Source organism: Prosopis cineraria, unplaced genomic scaffold (genome assembly GCF_029017545.1).
Source record: "Prosopis cineraria cultivar Desert tree isolate PC_DT_omini unplaced genomic scaffold, ASM2901754v1 PC360, whole genome shotgun sequence".
Lineage (NCBI taxonomy): Eukaryota > Viridiplantae > Streptophyta > Magnoliopsida > Fabales > Fabaceae > Prosopis > Prosopis cineraria.
Window position 1 is genome coordinate 1 of NW_026555687.1, and position 15,092 is coordinate 15,092.

The window sequence follows — 15,092 nt, forward strand, 5'->3', positions numbered from 1 at the left end:
TCATGCCTTTTAAACTATTTCTATTTTTGGTATAATTTGGATGACTGTAATTTTAATATTAGGTTTACTTTGAATTGATTAAAATGGCATGATTATAAGGTCAATAACTGGCTTGTGTTGAAAATTGACTAAATTACTTTTTGGGAGTATAAGTATGGACAAATGTGATTTAGTTTACTTGTTGAGAGTATAAGGATGGACAAATGTGATTTAGCCTAATGGCATGTGGGAGGTAAAAATTTATCTGAAATGTTATAGTGTGTGAGTTGAAGCCAATTATAAAATATTTTATATTGAAATTATTGATATAAAAATGTGTTGGGTGGCTGTAACCCAACTATGGATTGAGTTAAATTATTTAAAAAAAAAAATTTGGTGTGTTACAATTTTGATATTATGATATATGAGTTTGTATTGTATATTATTCATGAATGAATTTATATTATTATATTATTTTTTTCCTACGTTGCTCAATGTCATAGAAAATAGAGAAAGATTTTATACTAACAATAGGCAAGAAATTTAACAGTACAAAAGAAGCATGAAAATTTTAGACTGTTTAAAAAATTCTAAATTTTAAGCAAAAAAATGAGCTAGATATTTATTACATAATAATATTTAGGAGATTTGAATGGATTAAATTCAGTGTTTTTTTTTATTTTGATTATAACAAAATTCTTGCAACTATTAATTTAATAGACAACATAGGTTTTACCAACATCAGCATTTGGAAGCATTAACAAAGATAAGACCGGGAATGGATAAACTTCATCAGTGAGCCACAAAAATACAGCGGTCAATTATTTGATCATCAACCTCAGTAACAGTAAGGCACACGTCCCTTTCGTTTTCACAGTACTATTGCTGGCTGCTTCAGACATATATTCAGTTATTAATATCCCTTTATTAATTATAGTGTATCAATAATTAAAACCATCACTTTCAGAATTTTCCAACAAAAAAATAAAAACTCTTTTGCGAAAAAAAGACCATCCACAAACCCATAATTTATACATGCACACCAACACACGCACACTGCAACTAGTACGCTCCCAAACAAAAACATAAAGCAAATCTCTCTCGAGTCTATAAAACTCTTCCAAGTTGTGGTTCTCAACCAGAGCTCTTCATTAGTTTCTTCCACGCATACTACTCTCTCTTGCCTATCCCATTAGATTCATTCAATTCAAATTGCACTTCTTGAGCGAGCATGTGTGGGTTTTTTAGAGTATTTTGAGAGGAGTGCTTTATTATTAATTAATTAATTAATTGTAAGTTAGAAGATTGAGATTTGTTTTGCTAGTTAGAGGTGGGAATCTGGGATTATTGATGCTCTCTGTGTCACCTCTTGGAAGCACGAAAGATGAAGAGGGGCAGGGAGAGATGGAGAGGCTCTCGATGGAGTCCCACGTGTTCGGTGACCTCTCCGATGGGAATTTATTGGAAAGCATCAGCTTCGACGATATATTTGTCGGTATCAACGACGGAGATGTCTTGCCGGATTTGGAGATGGACCCCGAGATCTTCGCCGACTTTTCCCTCAGCACCGGCGAGGACTCGGAGATGGCCACGTCATCGCTCTCGGTGGAAAACTTTAAAGTTGACCAGAATATAGCTACGTCGACAAAGAAAGAAGAGGAAGATAAAGTGTCCTCGGATTCGGGCTCCGGTTCGGGGTCGAACTCCGGAGATGAGATAGTGAGCCGAAGGGATGAATCCGTGGCGGTTAAGCCGTCGCAGAGTGAAGTTGATAAGGGAAGAAAATCATCAGCCGAGTCGAAGAATTCTCGAGGGAAGAGAAAAGTGAAGGTAATTAATTAATTAACCTATGTAACTCCCTAACCGCTTTCTTAGGTTTCGACGAAGCTCGTGTGCTAGCTGAGCTAGTCCTGAAGCTCCTGTCTCTGTCTCATTCATTAATAATGATTGTGCTTTTACAAAGTGCCTGGGTTTCAAAAGAGATCACGGGTGCCATAAGCAGAGAAGAGATAGAAACACGGACTTATTATTATTACTATTATTATTTATTACGCTTCTTCTCCTTCAATCTTCATCATCGTATTATGAATTAATTAATTAATTTTTTTGTTGTTCTTGGGTGATGTAAAGGTGGATTGGACCCCAGAATTGCACAGGCGATTCGTGCAAGCAGTGGAGCAACTAGGAGTGGATAAGGCGGTGCCTTCGAGAATTTTGGAGATTATGGGAATAGATTGTCTCACTCGCCATAACATAGCCAGCCATCTTCAAGTACGTACCCTTCTTCTTCCCCTTTTGGGGTTTCATCTTGCGTGCATCTTCCAAAAAAGGACGCTTTTTATAATATCTTATGATAACATTATTTTTTTTCAATTTAAGCTACCAAAAAAACATCCATAACTTCTTTAATTTTCATACGGGAAGCTTGAATTTACTGCTAAAACATACGCAAATTTGTTTGGTTGCTTTGGGTAGATTTAGGGAAAAAAACAGGAATAATTAAAATGTATAAACACCAGTATGTATAAAATTGAAGGTATAATTAAGGAGAGAAGTCTAAGAGGTGGAGATTTGTTTCGCAGAAATATCGATCCCACAGGAAACATCTGTTGGCACGTGAAGCAGAAGCAGCGAACTGGAATAAAAGAAGACAGTGTTACGGTATAGGAGGAGGAGGAGGAGGAGGCAAGAGGGAGGGAAGCCCTTGGCTGGCAGTAGCACCGACCATGGGTTTTCCTCCGGTGACGCCGCCGCCGCCAATGCAGCATTTCGGAGCCTTACATGTGTGGGGCCATCCCACCATGGACCACTCCTTCATGCCCTTGTGGCCTAAGCATCTCCCTCCTCACTCCCCCTCGCCGCCGCCCCCCCTCGCTTGGGCTTCGCCCGCCCCTCCGCCTCCTGATCCTTCCTACTGGCACCAACCGGTTAGTACTTTGTACCCCGATTCTTTAACTTCAATTTGTTAATTTAATCACTAAGTATTTAATCTCTTATCCTTATTCAAAAATTTAGGTTTATCTTTTCGCATGTGAATGAAAATCTTATATTGAAATCTATAGCTTATAAATTTGAGAACAAAAGGTTATGAAATAATTAAGGGGGGCAAGACGTTAGTTATTTGGCAAGTTCAAGCCATAATAGACGCCATCTCGTTATAGATATTAGGAGATTAATTTGACAGTTTTAAATTTTTGTCCATGCTATAATTTTTTTTAAAAAAAAATTTGAGATCACGTTAAAGTTTTCAATAAAATTAATAAACTAAAATTGCTTGACATATACCAAGATTCACTTATGGTGGCTTGATTGAAAGAAGGCAACTAGTAAAATAATTGGCTTGTGTGCGAAATTTCAGAAAAGAACAAAGCGTATAGCTAGATTTTGAAATCCGATGGACACATATAATTAAGTTTCCGGGTCTAAATAGGCTATAGGCAATATATATATATATATATATATTCATGTTTACTATTTCAGGCTACCAATGCACTAACGCCGGGAACACCTTGCTTTCCACAGCCTCTGACTACGGCGGTACGTGACTACTAATTCCTGACTCTTTTGGAGCCACTCTGGCTGTCTTCTTCCTTTTCTTTTCATTTTTATCCCTTCACAAATTATAATCACCATATAGATGAAACACACAAATGTTGTCAGCATGTTTACTCAAAAATATGTAGCAATACGTACTTGCCTCGCACGCCATATATAGAGGAAGGATGGCAAATTAAGAAATTCCGTGTATGTGCAGAGATTTCCCTCTCCACCTGTCCCGGGTATCCCACCCCTTGTAATGTACAAGGTAGATCCTGGCATCGCCGTCCCCACCGGCCAACCCGCTCCTCGCCCACTCATTGATTTTCATCCTGTGAGTTTTTTCTCTCTCCTTGTACATTCTCATATAATTGGATTTTGCCACCCGAATGCATATAACTTATGTGATAACATTAAAGTAGGTGTCGATATAATCTCATAAGTCTGAACCTTACTACCATATAGCAGAAAAAAATTGCGTTAGCTTTATGTCCTTGTCTCTCATAAAGCTGTACCTACTGGTATGTAATGTTTCATACATGTGATAAATATCTTTCCTCCCTCAATAAGCAAACATGTTTGTACCCGACGTCTATACAATTTTTTCGTTTGATTTACCCACTAAACACAAGAAACAAACCAGTAATTCTGCATTTGTTTTCAATGTTTCTCTTCTCCAGCTTTTTCCTTGCAAAATTGTCTTACCTTATACATATTCCCATATATACCTTATTTAGCCACAATAGTAACAGAAACTTGTTGGAGCAGTTAACTCATGAAACAAACAATTTTTTTTTTTAAGAAAGAAATCTATAGCTTGAACGTAAAACACAGTTTAGTGTGCAAAATCATATATTATATCACGGGGAATGAAATACCGTGTCGTGTGTGTGCAGTCAAAGGAGAGCGTAGATGCAGCTATTGGAGATGTTTTATCAAAGCCGTGGCTGCCACTTCCTCTTGGGCTTAAAGCTCCAGCGCTTGACAGTGTGATGGGTGAATTGCAGAGACAAGGAATTCCAAAAATTCCACCCTCCTGTGCTTGACCTCTTCAACAGTAATGTCCTCTACCTCAGAGGTTTTTCCCCTTCCTGCTGGGTTGTTGCTGAGCATGCTAACTAGCTGTGGTGTGAAGGCCCCACCACAAAACCCTAATTCGACGACTTCTCATTTGCTTCAGAGAGTTACTTTTGAGGATTCTCTCTTTCTTCAAAGTTCTCTTCTTCATTAGCCTTTTTGTGTATTTGTGATGATAATTAAGCAATAATTTTTGTGTTAGTCGTAGTTTATTTCAGAGAGAGATAGATCAGGCAATAAAAGCACTTCAAAAAAATGTTTAAAAAAACTTTAGAGACTTGAGATATCTTAGTTTTCATATGCCCCCATGTCTATGTGCATGGAACCAAATCAATATAATATCCTATTTGACGAAACATAATTAAGTTAAGCAAAATAAAAAATGAATTAATTGTATGATGTCAAAGAATCATGAACATGAGTATGATGGGGGGACGTAAGTGCTAAAGGTGAACTTATTACTTCTTCCGTTTTAAATTATATGATATTTTTAAAAAAGTTTCTTCACCCCAAAATATAAGATACTTTAAGTAAATTAAAGTTTTATTAAATGCATCAATTTTAATATTACCCTTTTTTCTATTTATAATTAATTTGTGATGTCCTTTTTCTTTTCAATATATTAAATGATGAATATTTTTGAAAGTTTATATTTTTATTTTAAAAAGATAAAATTGTTAAGTGTATTTAATGAGGTTTATTGATATATGAGATTTTATTCAAAAATATTTTATAATTTGAGACAGAAGGAGTACTATACGAGACAAACAAGCATTCAAATATACAACGTACCCCATGAAAGGATCGGTGTAAGAAGCAGTAGGCAAAGCCAGAGATAAATGCCTCTTGAACAAACGCTTAATTATTTTGATTATAACCGTGGCGGACAAGTCATGCATACATTAAAAAAAAAAAATGTGAGAGACCTTTGATGTGTTCTTTAATTTTCCAATAACTATATGTCATTATTGGTGCATATTGCAAGTTTAATTTCTAGGCTCTGCTGAACATGACAAGTAGTATTGGGCCTTATTAGGATTATATTTTTATGCGTTCTTCACAGAAATCCTTCAACAATATAATATGTAGCTCAGGAATTGAAACATCTATATTCACACGAAAATAAAAGAAAAGATATATGTATAATCTTCGGCCAAAATAAATTTTATGAACTCAGTTAGTTATCAAATATACTTGTGAGTCAGTTTTGCATAATTCTCCTGAAAATCCCAATAATGGAATTCCAAGTCCCCTCATTAAAGGATTAAAGCCGAGAAGCTCTTCAAAGATCCCTTTATTAGTTTATTTACCTTTGTATATGCAGACAATAAGGGGTGAATTATTGGTTACAGGAAAGGAAGGAAATGAAACAGATTTAAAAACTACAAATAAAAATAAAAATTATCTAAATATGGATGAGAGATGGGTTAACCATGTTCATGATGAAGGGAGAAAAATTTAATTCATGAAGTTGGAATATAATTGCATGATTTATGAGGTTTGTCAAGAGTGTAATTTATAGTGATTCTCACATATGTGATCTGTGATATTGAGTTTTATTATATTTGTTATGAGAAAGAAAGTAACTTATTAGTTTATTTATATTCTTACCTACTTAATCCAGTTTATTTTTATTCGTATCTCTTTAATCCATTCCATTCTCATTATTTTTCAGTTATTAAACGGATTCTAAACACGCATGGGATGGTTGTGAATTCATGTTGATCAAATTTCTTACATTCAGGGGAAAAACAATTATTCTCCTTTTGCAACAGTTGAGCCTAATTTACGTTTTATTTTTTTATGAAATAAAAAACTGACAAGCCCAGACTTAACTCACGTAGGAGGGCCCATTCATTAAATGAGGCCTATTGTAAACGCGTTCCTGAATTTGAGCCACGCCCATGTGAAGTCCAGGAAAATGTGTTCGTGGGGTGCTAATACAATTTCCTTCTTTCTTTTATTACCAAATTTTGTTTTCTTTCTTTTTTTAAAATTCCAAAGATAAATAAATAAAAGACATTGTGGGCAGCAAACAAACTCCACATACGTCCATCAGCCTTTTAACAATTTGAAATTGAGCTCCTGTATTTGTTATTAACGGCATGTTTGGTTGGGAGTTTTGGAGGGAAGGAAAGGAGAGGTTTTTTGGGAAGGAAGCCAAATTTGTTGGCTAATCTACTGGCATTAATTTTGCCATATTCCATGACTATTTTTTTTTTTTTTTTTAAAAAGTACATTGCCTCCTTCATCGTTCTCTTATCCCTCCTTCCTTCATTACTTCCATTTCTCCTCCTCCTTTTCCCACAGTAAGCCACACCCTCACTCTTTATTTTCTCTATCACTAGATCTTAGATTTCACTTGCCAGGGTTTTAAATTGCCCATTGGTTATATGTTGCTCTAATACAATGATGGCAAATATGAATTTTGAGTTGGGTATGAAGCCGATAGACATAAACAGCACGGTGGCAGTCAGGCCATACCCAAGTTGAACATTTTTTAAATAAAAACATGCATCAATTTTTTAATGCATATATAAAAAATATATTAAGATTAAAGTAGTTCGCAATTTTTTAAATAAAAACATGTATAAACAATATGTTAAGATTAAAGTAATTTTTTAAAAATGATGTAATTTGTGTTTGGATATAAAATAGATTTACATGAGAGAAAGTATAAAAAAAAATTATATGTAAATATAATAATAAATTAATTATTATCTCTCTTTCTCTATATTTTTGAACTAAACAAAAAATTATTAAAAAGATCACTCTTCTTCTTCCATTTAACAAAACCAAATAAATTAATATAAAAATAGTATACTCCCCTCCATTTTGATGTTTTGCAGCACGACCTCCATTTCTTTGTTTCTTAACTGTTTCCTGCTTCGGTGTTTCTCTTCTAAATTTTAATCACTTCTCATCCAAGATTTACTTTTGCCCTGTGCTGACAATGGCGCCCCATCTTAAATTTTACCTCAGGCGCCAACAAGAATATCTGGAGAGTCAAAAGGATAGGTCCACCTTTTCCTGTTCTGAAATAGAATCTACGTTCAACTTTGAGATGATGTTTGATATGTTCGAAACATCTTTGCAGTCATATATGAGGATTTAACATTGAAGCGGCAGCCGGAATGGCAACCAGCTCTGAGTCTTGATCCCATCCTGCAGATGAATGGTCTCGTGTATGAGGTTAATGTTATTTTGCTTGATCATTTGACGCTATTTTAGTCACATTTCTACTATATGCCTTGATCTAGTTGAAGAAACATTGAATTGATTAAGAGACAGATAGATTGTGGATTGGCATTTCAATAACTATTTTAGAGGACTTCTCTGTTCCTCAGGATCCTCAAAGCCCTCTTTTAAGTTTCTCCGCCCTCAGCAGTGCGAATATTATGCGATAGATGAACTCCAACATTTGGAACTGAGATTATCAGTTATTCCAATCTTATTCAAAAATTGAAATTAGGAAAACGAATCAGTACGAGAAGGACTTGAAACTGGTAAAACAAGAAGCATTGAATATTTTTGGGGAACAAATGAAAAGATTGGTGTACCTTGAATACCGAAGCCCCTTTTTCCTCAAAAACACAGCTGAGACAATGTATGAAAACAAGAACAAACAGGGGGGAGGAGTACGAGGAGGCAGAAATGGAGCCGTACAACCATTGAAGCTCAGAGAGGCGTTTGGGACACGGACACCGAAGATGGCGGGCTTGAAAACGACTTCTGGATCTTTCCGCATAGTCCGACCCGAACCGAAATAGACCCGGTGGTAATCTTTTCCGGGCCAGGAATTCCTAAGCCCTGTAGCCAAACACTCACGCAGGGTTTTAGCTTCCTACGCGGCGGAACATTACCCCAAAAACCCTAGCCATTCCTGAAGCAAAGCATCAGCTATCCTTTCCGATCACAAAATGGCCTCCTCTGCTGCCGTTAGGTCATTCTTCCGTTCTTACTCGTCTCGCTCCTCCGCTTTTCGTATTGCGTCGGAAGCGAGAGCGACTCGTTCTCCATTCCGCCTCCCCTCCCGAAAACCTCTATCCCATTCCACGGTCAGGTAACCTGCATAACATTGCTACTATTTTCTGGTCTAGGAGAAAATGCAAGCCACATAAAAATTAAAAATTGAAGCCTTTGGATTTTTCTCCCCATGTTTTTCTTTAGAAAAATAAAATGTACTTTGAATCCTTGCAACAGGGTGGTAGATTATTACCTTGACGTTTGAATCTTCTTAATGATAGTAAGGGTCGGGTCTTTAAAACTGAATGGTTTATGCGTCTTTCTCACACTATAATGCCTAGAGCGTTTTGCATGACAAATTTATGGATGGAAGTTCTTATATTTACTTAAATTAGGTGTCCTGTTGAATTGAGTTTCTGTGCGGAATCCATGCTGCCATATCATACGGTAACTGCTTCTGCACTGATGACTTCAATGCTCTCCATCTCTCGCCGCAGTTGTGGGTGGCTTCCTGAAGGTAAATTCCATACCGTTGATATCAATGATTGTGTTCCTTTGTGAGTGATTATTTCGTTCATGAGGTTAAAATGTGAAAGGTAGTTAATGTGGTCGTGATTAGCTTGACTTATTGAGTTGATAACATCATCCTTTACTTATTTCGATTTTTATTAAGAGCTAGAGTAACCTTCTTGCATTTGCAAGTGATTTCCAATTTTTTTTAATAATTTTAAAATAGGAAAAGTTGACATGAAAAAAAGGAAAACAATGTAAAAACCACACAACCTGGTTTGTAAAGTTTGGAACAGGCATTAGGGATTCTAATTTTATAATATATATATATATATATATATTAATGTTTATCATCTAAGCGACTGAGGTGCGGTATTTCATTTACTGCTAGAGATTCAATGTCAATGGTTTGATATTCATTCTAGATTATCTTGGCCAACTTATATATATTCATTTTCATAATGGGTGGGGAAGGGAAGGTTGATAGGAAATTGTCGCTCCTTAAAATGAAGCATGCTTCTAACTTGAAGCTTAATCCACTGACTTCTCTTTTTTAATATTTTGTGCTTTAAAGTAACAATAAGAGTCTGCAGACTGCAGTCTTCGATGGATGACTTGCAAAACATATTTTTGTTCCCATTTTGGTGTAGATTTAGTATGGATGCCCATGATGGTTGGAACTCTATGGAGACTTAATCGAGAAGATGATTTTCTGGATCAAGAATTAAAATTAAGATCCCCCTACTCTTCAACTCAATATAAAATTTGGAGCAAAGAGATTATGTAATGTGGCCCCACTGTTCGACTATTTGGGTCACTAGTCTTAGTCAATTTTAATTGTATGATTGCTTTGACAAGATAAGCTTGTTTATTCTTTTTCATTGGGCTGCTAGGATTACTGGAGCAAAAGTTTTTAGTATTGCAGGCATATTTTGCTCACGTGCACTGAAGATGGTAGTTCTCCTAGTAGGTTGCCTGATGATTGGATTTTACTTTTGAATTAGGTAGCTAAACATCTGTAGGATTCCTTGATGTTCTTTCTTCAATTTAAATTTCAGGTTAGTGTTTCTTTCAATCCTTGGGTTAAACTTACCAGAGTCTGGCGAGAAATGATATAAATGCTATTGATATACATAATGAAGGAGGCCTTTTGCATATTGATTCTTGAACACATGTTTATGATATTACTTAATCCGCTGCATCAATTTGATGGACTATATCTTAAGTATTCCCGGCTCCTGCATCTAAAGCTTTTAGTAAAGCCATACACACTCCTCCTTTTGTTTGTAGGCCTACAGAAGACTAGATGAAGATCAAGAAGCAAAGATGGATGATATGGACTTCTTTGGAGTGTTGGGTTTTAAACAAATTTTTCTAGATCATTAGGAAGAATTGCTAGATACCTATAACCACGGCTTAAAAATTATTTAGAGCAATTTATGTGCTCTCCAAATTTTTACTGATTTGGCAGCTTGAATGGATGCATTATATTCCTAGCTTATATTGCGCGATAGAATATAATAATCTCTCTATGTTTCAGTTATATTGTTCAAAAGTATTTACGCTTGTAGAGTACAAATGTGAGGAATTATGAAAAATAAAATGGCTACATTTTAACTGAAGAGCGGCTGACATCATGTGAAAAATTTGTCAATATATGTGGGAATGTCTGATGGAACAGCAAGATAGAATCGCCACTTCTGTAATGGTATATATGAAATGATTCATTGGTTTGTGCCATGTTCATTATTGTCAGTGGAACGTTCTTTATACATCTAAATATTCAAGCCACACTTCTGTGTAGCGTGATTGTGCTGTTGGTCAAAACATTTCATAATTACTCTTTTGATTCAAATCCATGCCGTTTCCTTGATTTTCTTGCATGCTGAGGGCAATAGATAACGAAAGGTTATACTGATGAATTTTGTTTAATCAGATTGCAATGATGATGTGTGATAAGTGTTCAGAAGATTCAAGCAATCTATTATGTACAAATCAGAGTTTTGAAACCGTCACCGCTGAAAAATTAGGAGTTTTGACTGAGCCATTGGAGGGGCAAGATGAGTAAATTGGACTATGATACTTGACGCTTACACCAGTTGTATTTTTCTCTATTTCTGATGCATAAATGTTGCTACTTTTATCCATGCCGTCCATGGCGCTCAGAGTTTAGAACTTGGGCAAATAACTGAATAAGAGGAAAAATGTGTTGCAAAGTATTGAATATTTATTAAGTTTCTTTTTAACTTATCCTGAATTCTCGTTGAATCAGGTAAAGATTTTTAATGAATGTCATATTTGAGAAGTATGTAGTGAAAATGAAATCTTTGAATTGCAGAGGTGAGAAATATGGTGCCGGCCGAAGTAGGAATAACATTTACTAGTGAAATGCCTATTTGACAGTCAACCCTTGTTACTGATACGAGATTCATACCTGAAATGCTTTCTTTTCATCAATTACTTCGATTCAATAAGTCGGCGATGTAGACTTATGGTTGAGGTTGAAGGCATTTCTTCACGAGATCTTTTTTGCTTGGTCGGCACTATTTGTTAACTTCGTCATTTGGTTATTTATGACATGTTATCTTCCTCTATAAAGGGGTCAGCGATGGGTTCTGCCTTCTAAGTCTAACCTGATTTGCTTGATTTCCTTTCTCAAAGTGGGATGGTTCTGAGCTTTGTATATTTGAACTCTTTAACTTCAGGTTTTGCCTCTGCCTCACGCCTCTTTGAAAATCTAATCCAGTGTTTTGTTTATTTAGATCTGTGACCTTCCCTAAACGCAACTCTGGCCCGGAGTTGGAGAACTATGCTTTCGGCACCTTCATTTCAAAAATTGCCTGACGTTGGGTTTACAACTTGGTTCGCCCCCAGTGGACCTCAGGATTAACCAAAGTCTCATGCTGGTTTTCTTAGTTTCTCACTTTTGTACGAGATTTACATGTTCTTATAAATGGTCATCCTTCCCTGCTTTTATTCCTTATTCCTCCCAAATTTCACAAAATGCGTAAAAACTGAACTATGGAAATTGGCCATTGCCTCATAATAAAGAGCTCTGTTGTCAACCGATAAGAATGCATTGATTTACCTCTCAAAGAGTGAGGATGCAAGCCAATGACGCAACAACGTACCTGCTATTATTGGACTCCGCCACTATGGGTTCACAGTAGTTATATATAGGATGAAATCTGTCATCAATCTCTCGTAAATCACATGGAATGTGCCCTCAAATTAAAATGTCAATGAATCTGCAGGGTTAAAAAATCTTTCATTTTGCATGGTAACATTAGCCTCTTAGACCAACTCAATCAAGGATGTTAAACACAGGCACCATGACTAATCAAAACTGTATTTGCACCCTTCGATAAAAAATTTTGATTTTAGTACAGCAACTTTTTAGACTAAATCAATCAAGGCTGTACCACATGAATACTGCTCTGCACAGCAGGCTGCAGTTAATTGTTCAATGTCACGTAAAAAAGATAGAAACTCTCCTTACTACAAAGCATTCGCTTCCAGACCCTAAAGTCACTCCTCAACAACATTCACTAATTCATATTCAACCAAAGAAAGATTGTTATCCTCTTTAACCTCAAATTTTGCAGGCTCAGTTACTTCAACACGCCCCCATTTATCAACCGCAAGCCTCATAGATCCCTTGAACATGTCAATCTTTGCGTTTCGCAAAATCAAGGTGGAGCCTGGCTTCATAATATCCACTGTACGAAAGTCACGAGTTAATGATCATTCTGCAACATGTAGATTGAACATATACCATATTTTCTAACGAAAGTAGAAAAGTTTGCATTTAGCAAAGAGTATACGAAGAAATACGAGCTATCAATGAAACTATTTGTTCCAGAGATCGCAGGATTACACAACTGACATATCTGAGACTGAGATCTCGAAAGACTCCCCGAATATTATATCTTAACAACAGAGGCTAATAATGCATGATTCCACCCATGTTCTTTTCTTTTTTTTTTTTAACTCGGAAAAACGCTAATTGCAGCACAAGTTCCAATTTCCATCATTGGCAAAGACGACTAAGCATTACTACAACATGATGCTTCCTGCGACTACAATAACTTAATGAACAGTGTAAAATGCAGAAAAATGACACACAGGCATGAAAAGAATAAAAGGACACAACACTGGTGATTCTGTTGGGCGGAGTAAAAATACGACGGCCCAGTCTTGAGCATTTCTCAGGGCATATCTAGTAGGTTTTAGGGAGTAATCATAATCCAGGCAATTAAAACACTCCTAAATCTTGATGTAACCTTTCAAACGAATCGAACTGAACTCATGAGAATAATTCAATGATAATCAAACTTTAACACGTTAACATACCCTGTTCGTTACGAGCTGTGAAAATGATGGTGCCAGTCTCATCACCTACAAGACACTCAGCGATGAGAGTGGGACGAACGGGCCGACCAAGGACTATTGACGATCGACTACCTTTGTTGTTGACAGTCTTCACTGGATTAGAGCTGATTACCTTCACGGTCAACGTGTGGCCATTTGTGCCGGGTTTTAGCTGGTCCACCTTGATGAACACTGGCTTTCTCTTTGCTGTAGCAGGCGTAGCCATGGTTTCAAGCAACAAGATTCTAGAGACTGAGGATGAAATCGATTGATCGATCGAAGGCTTCAAAGTAAAACCCTAACCCTAGTGCCTCTGTCTTCGGATTTGGGAATTTTGATTCATTTCCTGAGCGGAAATTAGTGGGCGGTTCCAGCCACCCAATACCCATACCATATATGTCCAAGTAGCCTGAGGCCCATCGTACTACCCAAAAACCATCAACATTATGTTTCTTTTTTCAAATTTTTATATATCAATATTGATATTATTAGAATCTGTAATTCAACCAAGTCAGAGTTATTTGAATTGGCTCTAATAAACTTGAACATACAATTAAGTCTGATTCTAAAATCACTCAAGCTTTCACGCTTATTCAAATTCAAGCTAATAGAGTATCCGGATTGTTATCCCTTTTTATTTTGTTTTTAAGCCAATTTCAATTTTTCTTAATTACTATTGTTATTATAAAAAATATAATTTTTGAAATACTTAAAAAATATAGACAATATTCAAATTACTGACTCTAGATACTGTACAATTAAACAGATGTATTGTTCATAACTAGGATTTTCAATTAAACAAAGGGTGCGCCACTTTTTGGCAGTAATAATAGTGTTTTTTCGGGGTCGCCGACCAACATCAAGGATTATTTTCTTTCTTTCCTTCTTCTTCTTTTTTTATTTTTTAAGACAAGTGACGAAACGAAAGCTAAAAATCTTTGAATCTAACAACACAAAACCTTTCCTCGTTGTGAAGGAGGTCACCTGTTTAACGTTTAAACCTATACTTAATGTCGTTCAATGCAGGCGTTAGGATATATGTACATGTATGTGTGAGTCACTGAAACAAAAGAAAAAAAAAGAGAGAGAGTAACCAAATTAGATTTTTTTTTCGAAAGTATTTTCTTTCGGGCCAGTTCCAGGGTCAAAATTGAATAGTAATATTGACAATTGTATGAAATACGCGATTACAAGTTTACAGCTTAATAATAAAAATATGAAATACAAAAATGTTGAAATCTGATTACTTATTCATAAAAATCAATTACAGCACGCATATGATCTGTGTTTCGAACTTTCGACTGTTCCAGGTTATTAGTAGTTCATTGGACCAAAAAAGAAAAAGAGTTATTAGTAATTAGAAACAAGGATTGTTCTATTTGAAATTTGCTACCTGAAATGTATTCGTTCCCTTCTGGCAAAAAAAATAAAAAAATAAAAATTATTCGTTCACTAATATCGTTTAACTTGACCAAGGCCTCTCACCGATACGTTTCTAATGACCTCGAATTCTGGGATACAATGAGGGAGGATATGAGACGGGAAACAACTAGGAAATGAGCCATCATCGTCTCTGTATGCTTTCATTTAAGAACAGACAAGAACCAAAATTCCGCAGGTCTATCACAGAAACCTACATTCAACTGACATGA

At 35.9% G+C, this 15,092-nt stretch overlaps 3 protein-coding genes across 6 annotated transcripts; 2 read left to right on the forward strand and 1 right to left on the reverse strand.

The window, feature by feature from the left end:
• The first annotated feature begins 1,050 nt into the window (after positions 1-1,050).
• LOC129296588 (probable transcription factor GLK1) lies at positions 1,051-4,794 on the forward strand. The gene is made up of 6 exons (XM_054935172.1): positions 1,051-1,809; positions 2,110-2,250; positions 2,562-2,906; positions 3,460-3,516; positions 3,734-3,850; positions 4,413-4,794. Exons 1-6 carry the CDS (start codon positions 1,330-1,332, stop codon positions 4,560-4,562), a joined length of 1,290 nt encoding a protein of 429 aa, XP_054791147.1. The 5' UTR covers positions 1,051-1,329; the 3' UTR covers positions 4,563-4,794.
• A 3,518-nt stretch (positions 4,795-8,312) lies between these two features.
• On the forward strand, positions 8,313-11,986 carry LOC129296584 (protein NUCLEAR FUSION DEFECTIVE 6, mitochondrial-like). 4 transcript variants are annotated; one of them, XM_054935167.1, is made up of 4 exons: positions 8,313-8,656; positions 8,955-9,076; positions 10,074-10,127; positions 10,360-10,691. In XM_054935167.1, the coding sequence occupies exons 1-3, from the start codon at positions 8,514-8,516 to the stop codon at positions 10,079-10,081; spliced, it is 273 nt and encodes a 90-aa protein (XP_054791142.1). In that variant the 5' UTR covers positions 8,313-8,513; the 3' UTR covers positions 10,082-10,127; positions 10,360-10,691. The 4 variants fall into 4 exon arrangements, with proteins under 4 accessions (XP_054791142.1, XP_054791140.1, XP_054791139.1 ...); XM_054935165.1 differs by lacking the exons at positions 10,074-10,127; positions 10,360-10,691 and adding an exon at positions 11,006-11,795; XM_054935164.1 differs by lacking the exon at positions 10,074-10,127 and having other exon boundaries at positions 8,321-8,656.
• A 416-nt stretch (positions 11,987-12,402) lies between these two features.
• On the reverse strand, positions 12,403-13,802 carry LOC129296583 (uncharacterized protein At4g28440-like). The gene is made up of 2 exons (XM_054935163.1): positions 13,423-13,802; positions 12,403-12,788 (listed from the first exon to the last, which is right to left on the reverse strand). Exons 1-2 carry the CDS (start codon positions 13,664-13,666, stop codon positions 12,598-12,600), a joined length of 435 nt encoding a protein of 144 aa, XP_054791138.1. The 5' UTR covers positions 13,667-13,802; the 3' UTR covers positions 12,403-12,597.
• Between the last annotated feature and the right edge of the window lie 1,290 nt (positions 13,803-15,092).

Excerpts from the sequence above, each read along its gene's own strand:
- LOC129296588 (XM_054935172.1), top strand. The coding sequence starts at position 1,330 with ATGCTCTCTGTGTCACCTCTTGGAAGCACGAAAGATGAAGAGGGGCAG. Across the intron at positions 2,907-3,459 it reads CTTCCTACTGGCACCAACCG|GCTACCAATGCACTAACGCC; the intron begins GTTAGTACTTTG and ends TTACTATTTCAG. Across the intron at positions 3,851-4,412 it reads CACTCATTGATTTTCATCCT|TCAAAGGAGAGCGTAGATGC; the intron begins GTGAGTTTTTTC and ends GTGTGTGTGCAG.
- LOC129296584 (XM_054935165.1), top strand. The coding sequence starts at position 8,514 with ATGGCCTCCTCTGCTGCCGTTAGGTCATTCTTCCGTTCTTACTCGTCT. Across the intron at positions 8,657-8,954 it reads CTATCCCATTCCACGGTCAG|GTGTCCTGTTGAATTGAGTT; the intron begins GTAACCTGCATA and ends TACTTAAATTAG. Across the intron at positions 9,077-11,005 it reads TTGTGGGTGGCTTCCTGAAG|ATTGCAATGATGATGTGTGA; the intron begins GTAAATTCCATA and ends TTGTTTAATCAG.
- LOC129296583 (XM_054935163.1), bottom strand. The coding sequence starts at position 13,666 with ATGGCTACGCCTGCTACAGCAAAGAGAAAGCCAGTGTTCATCAAGGTG. Across the intron at positions 12,789-13,422 it reads CACAGCTCGTAACGAACAGG|TGGATATTATGAAGCCAGGC; the intron begins GTATGTTAACGT and ends ACTTTCGTACAG.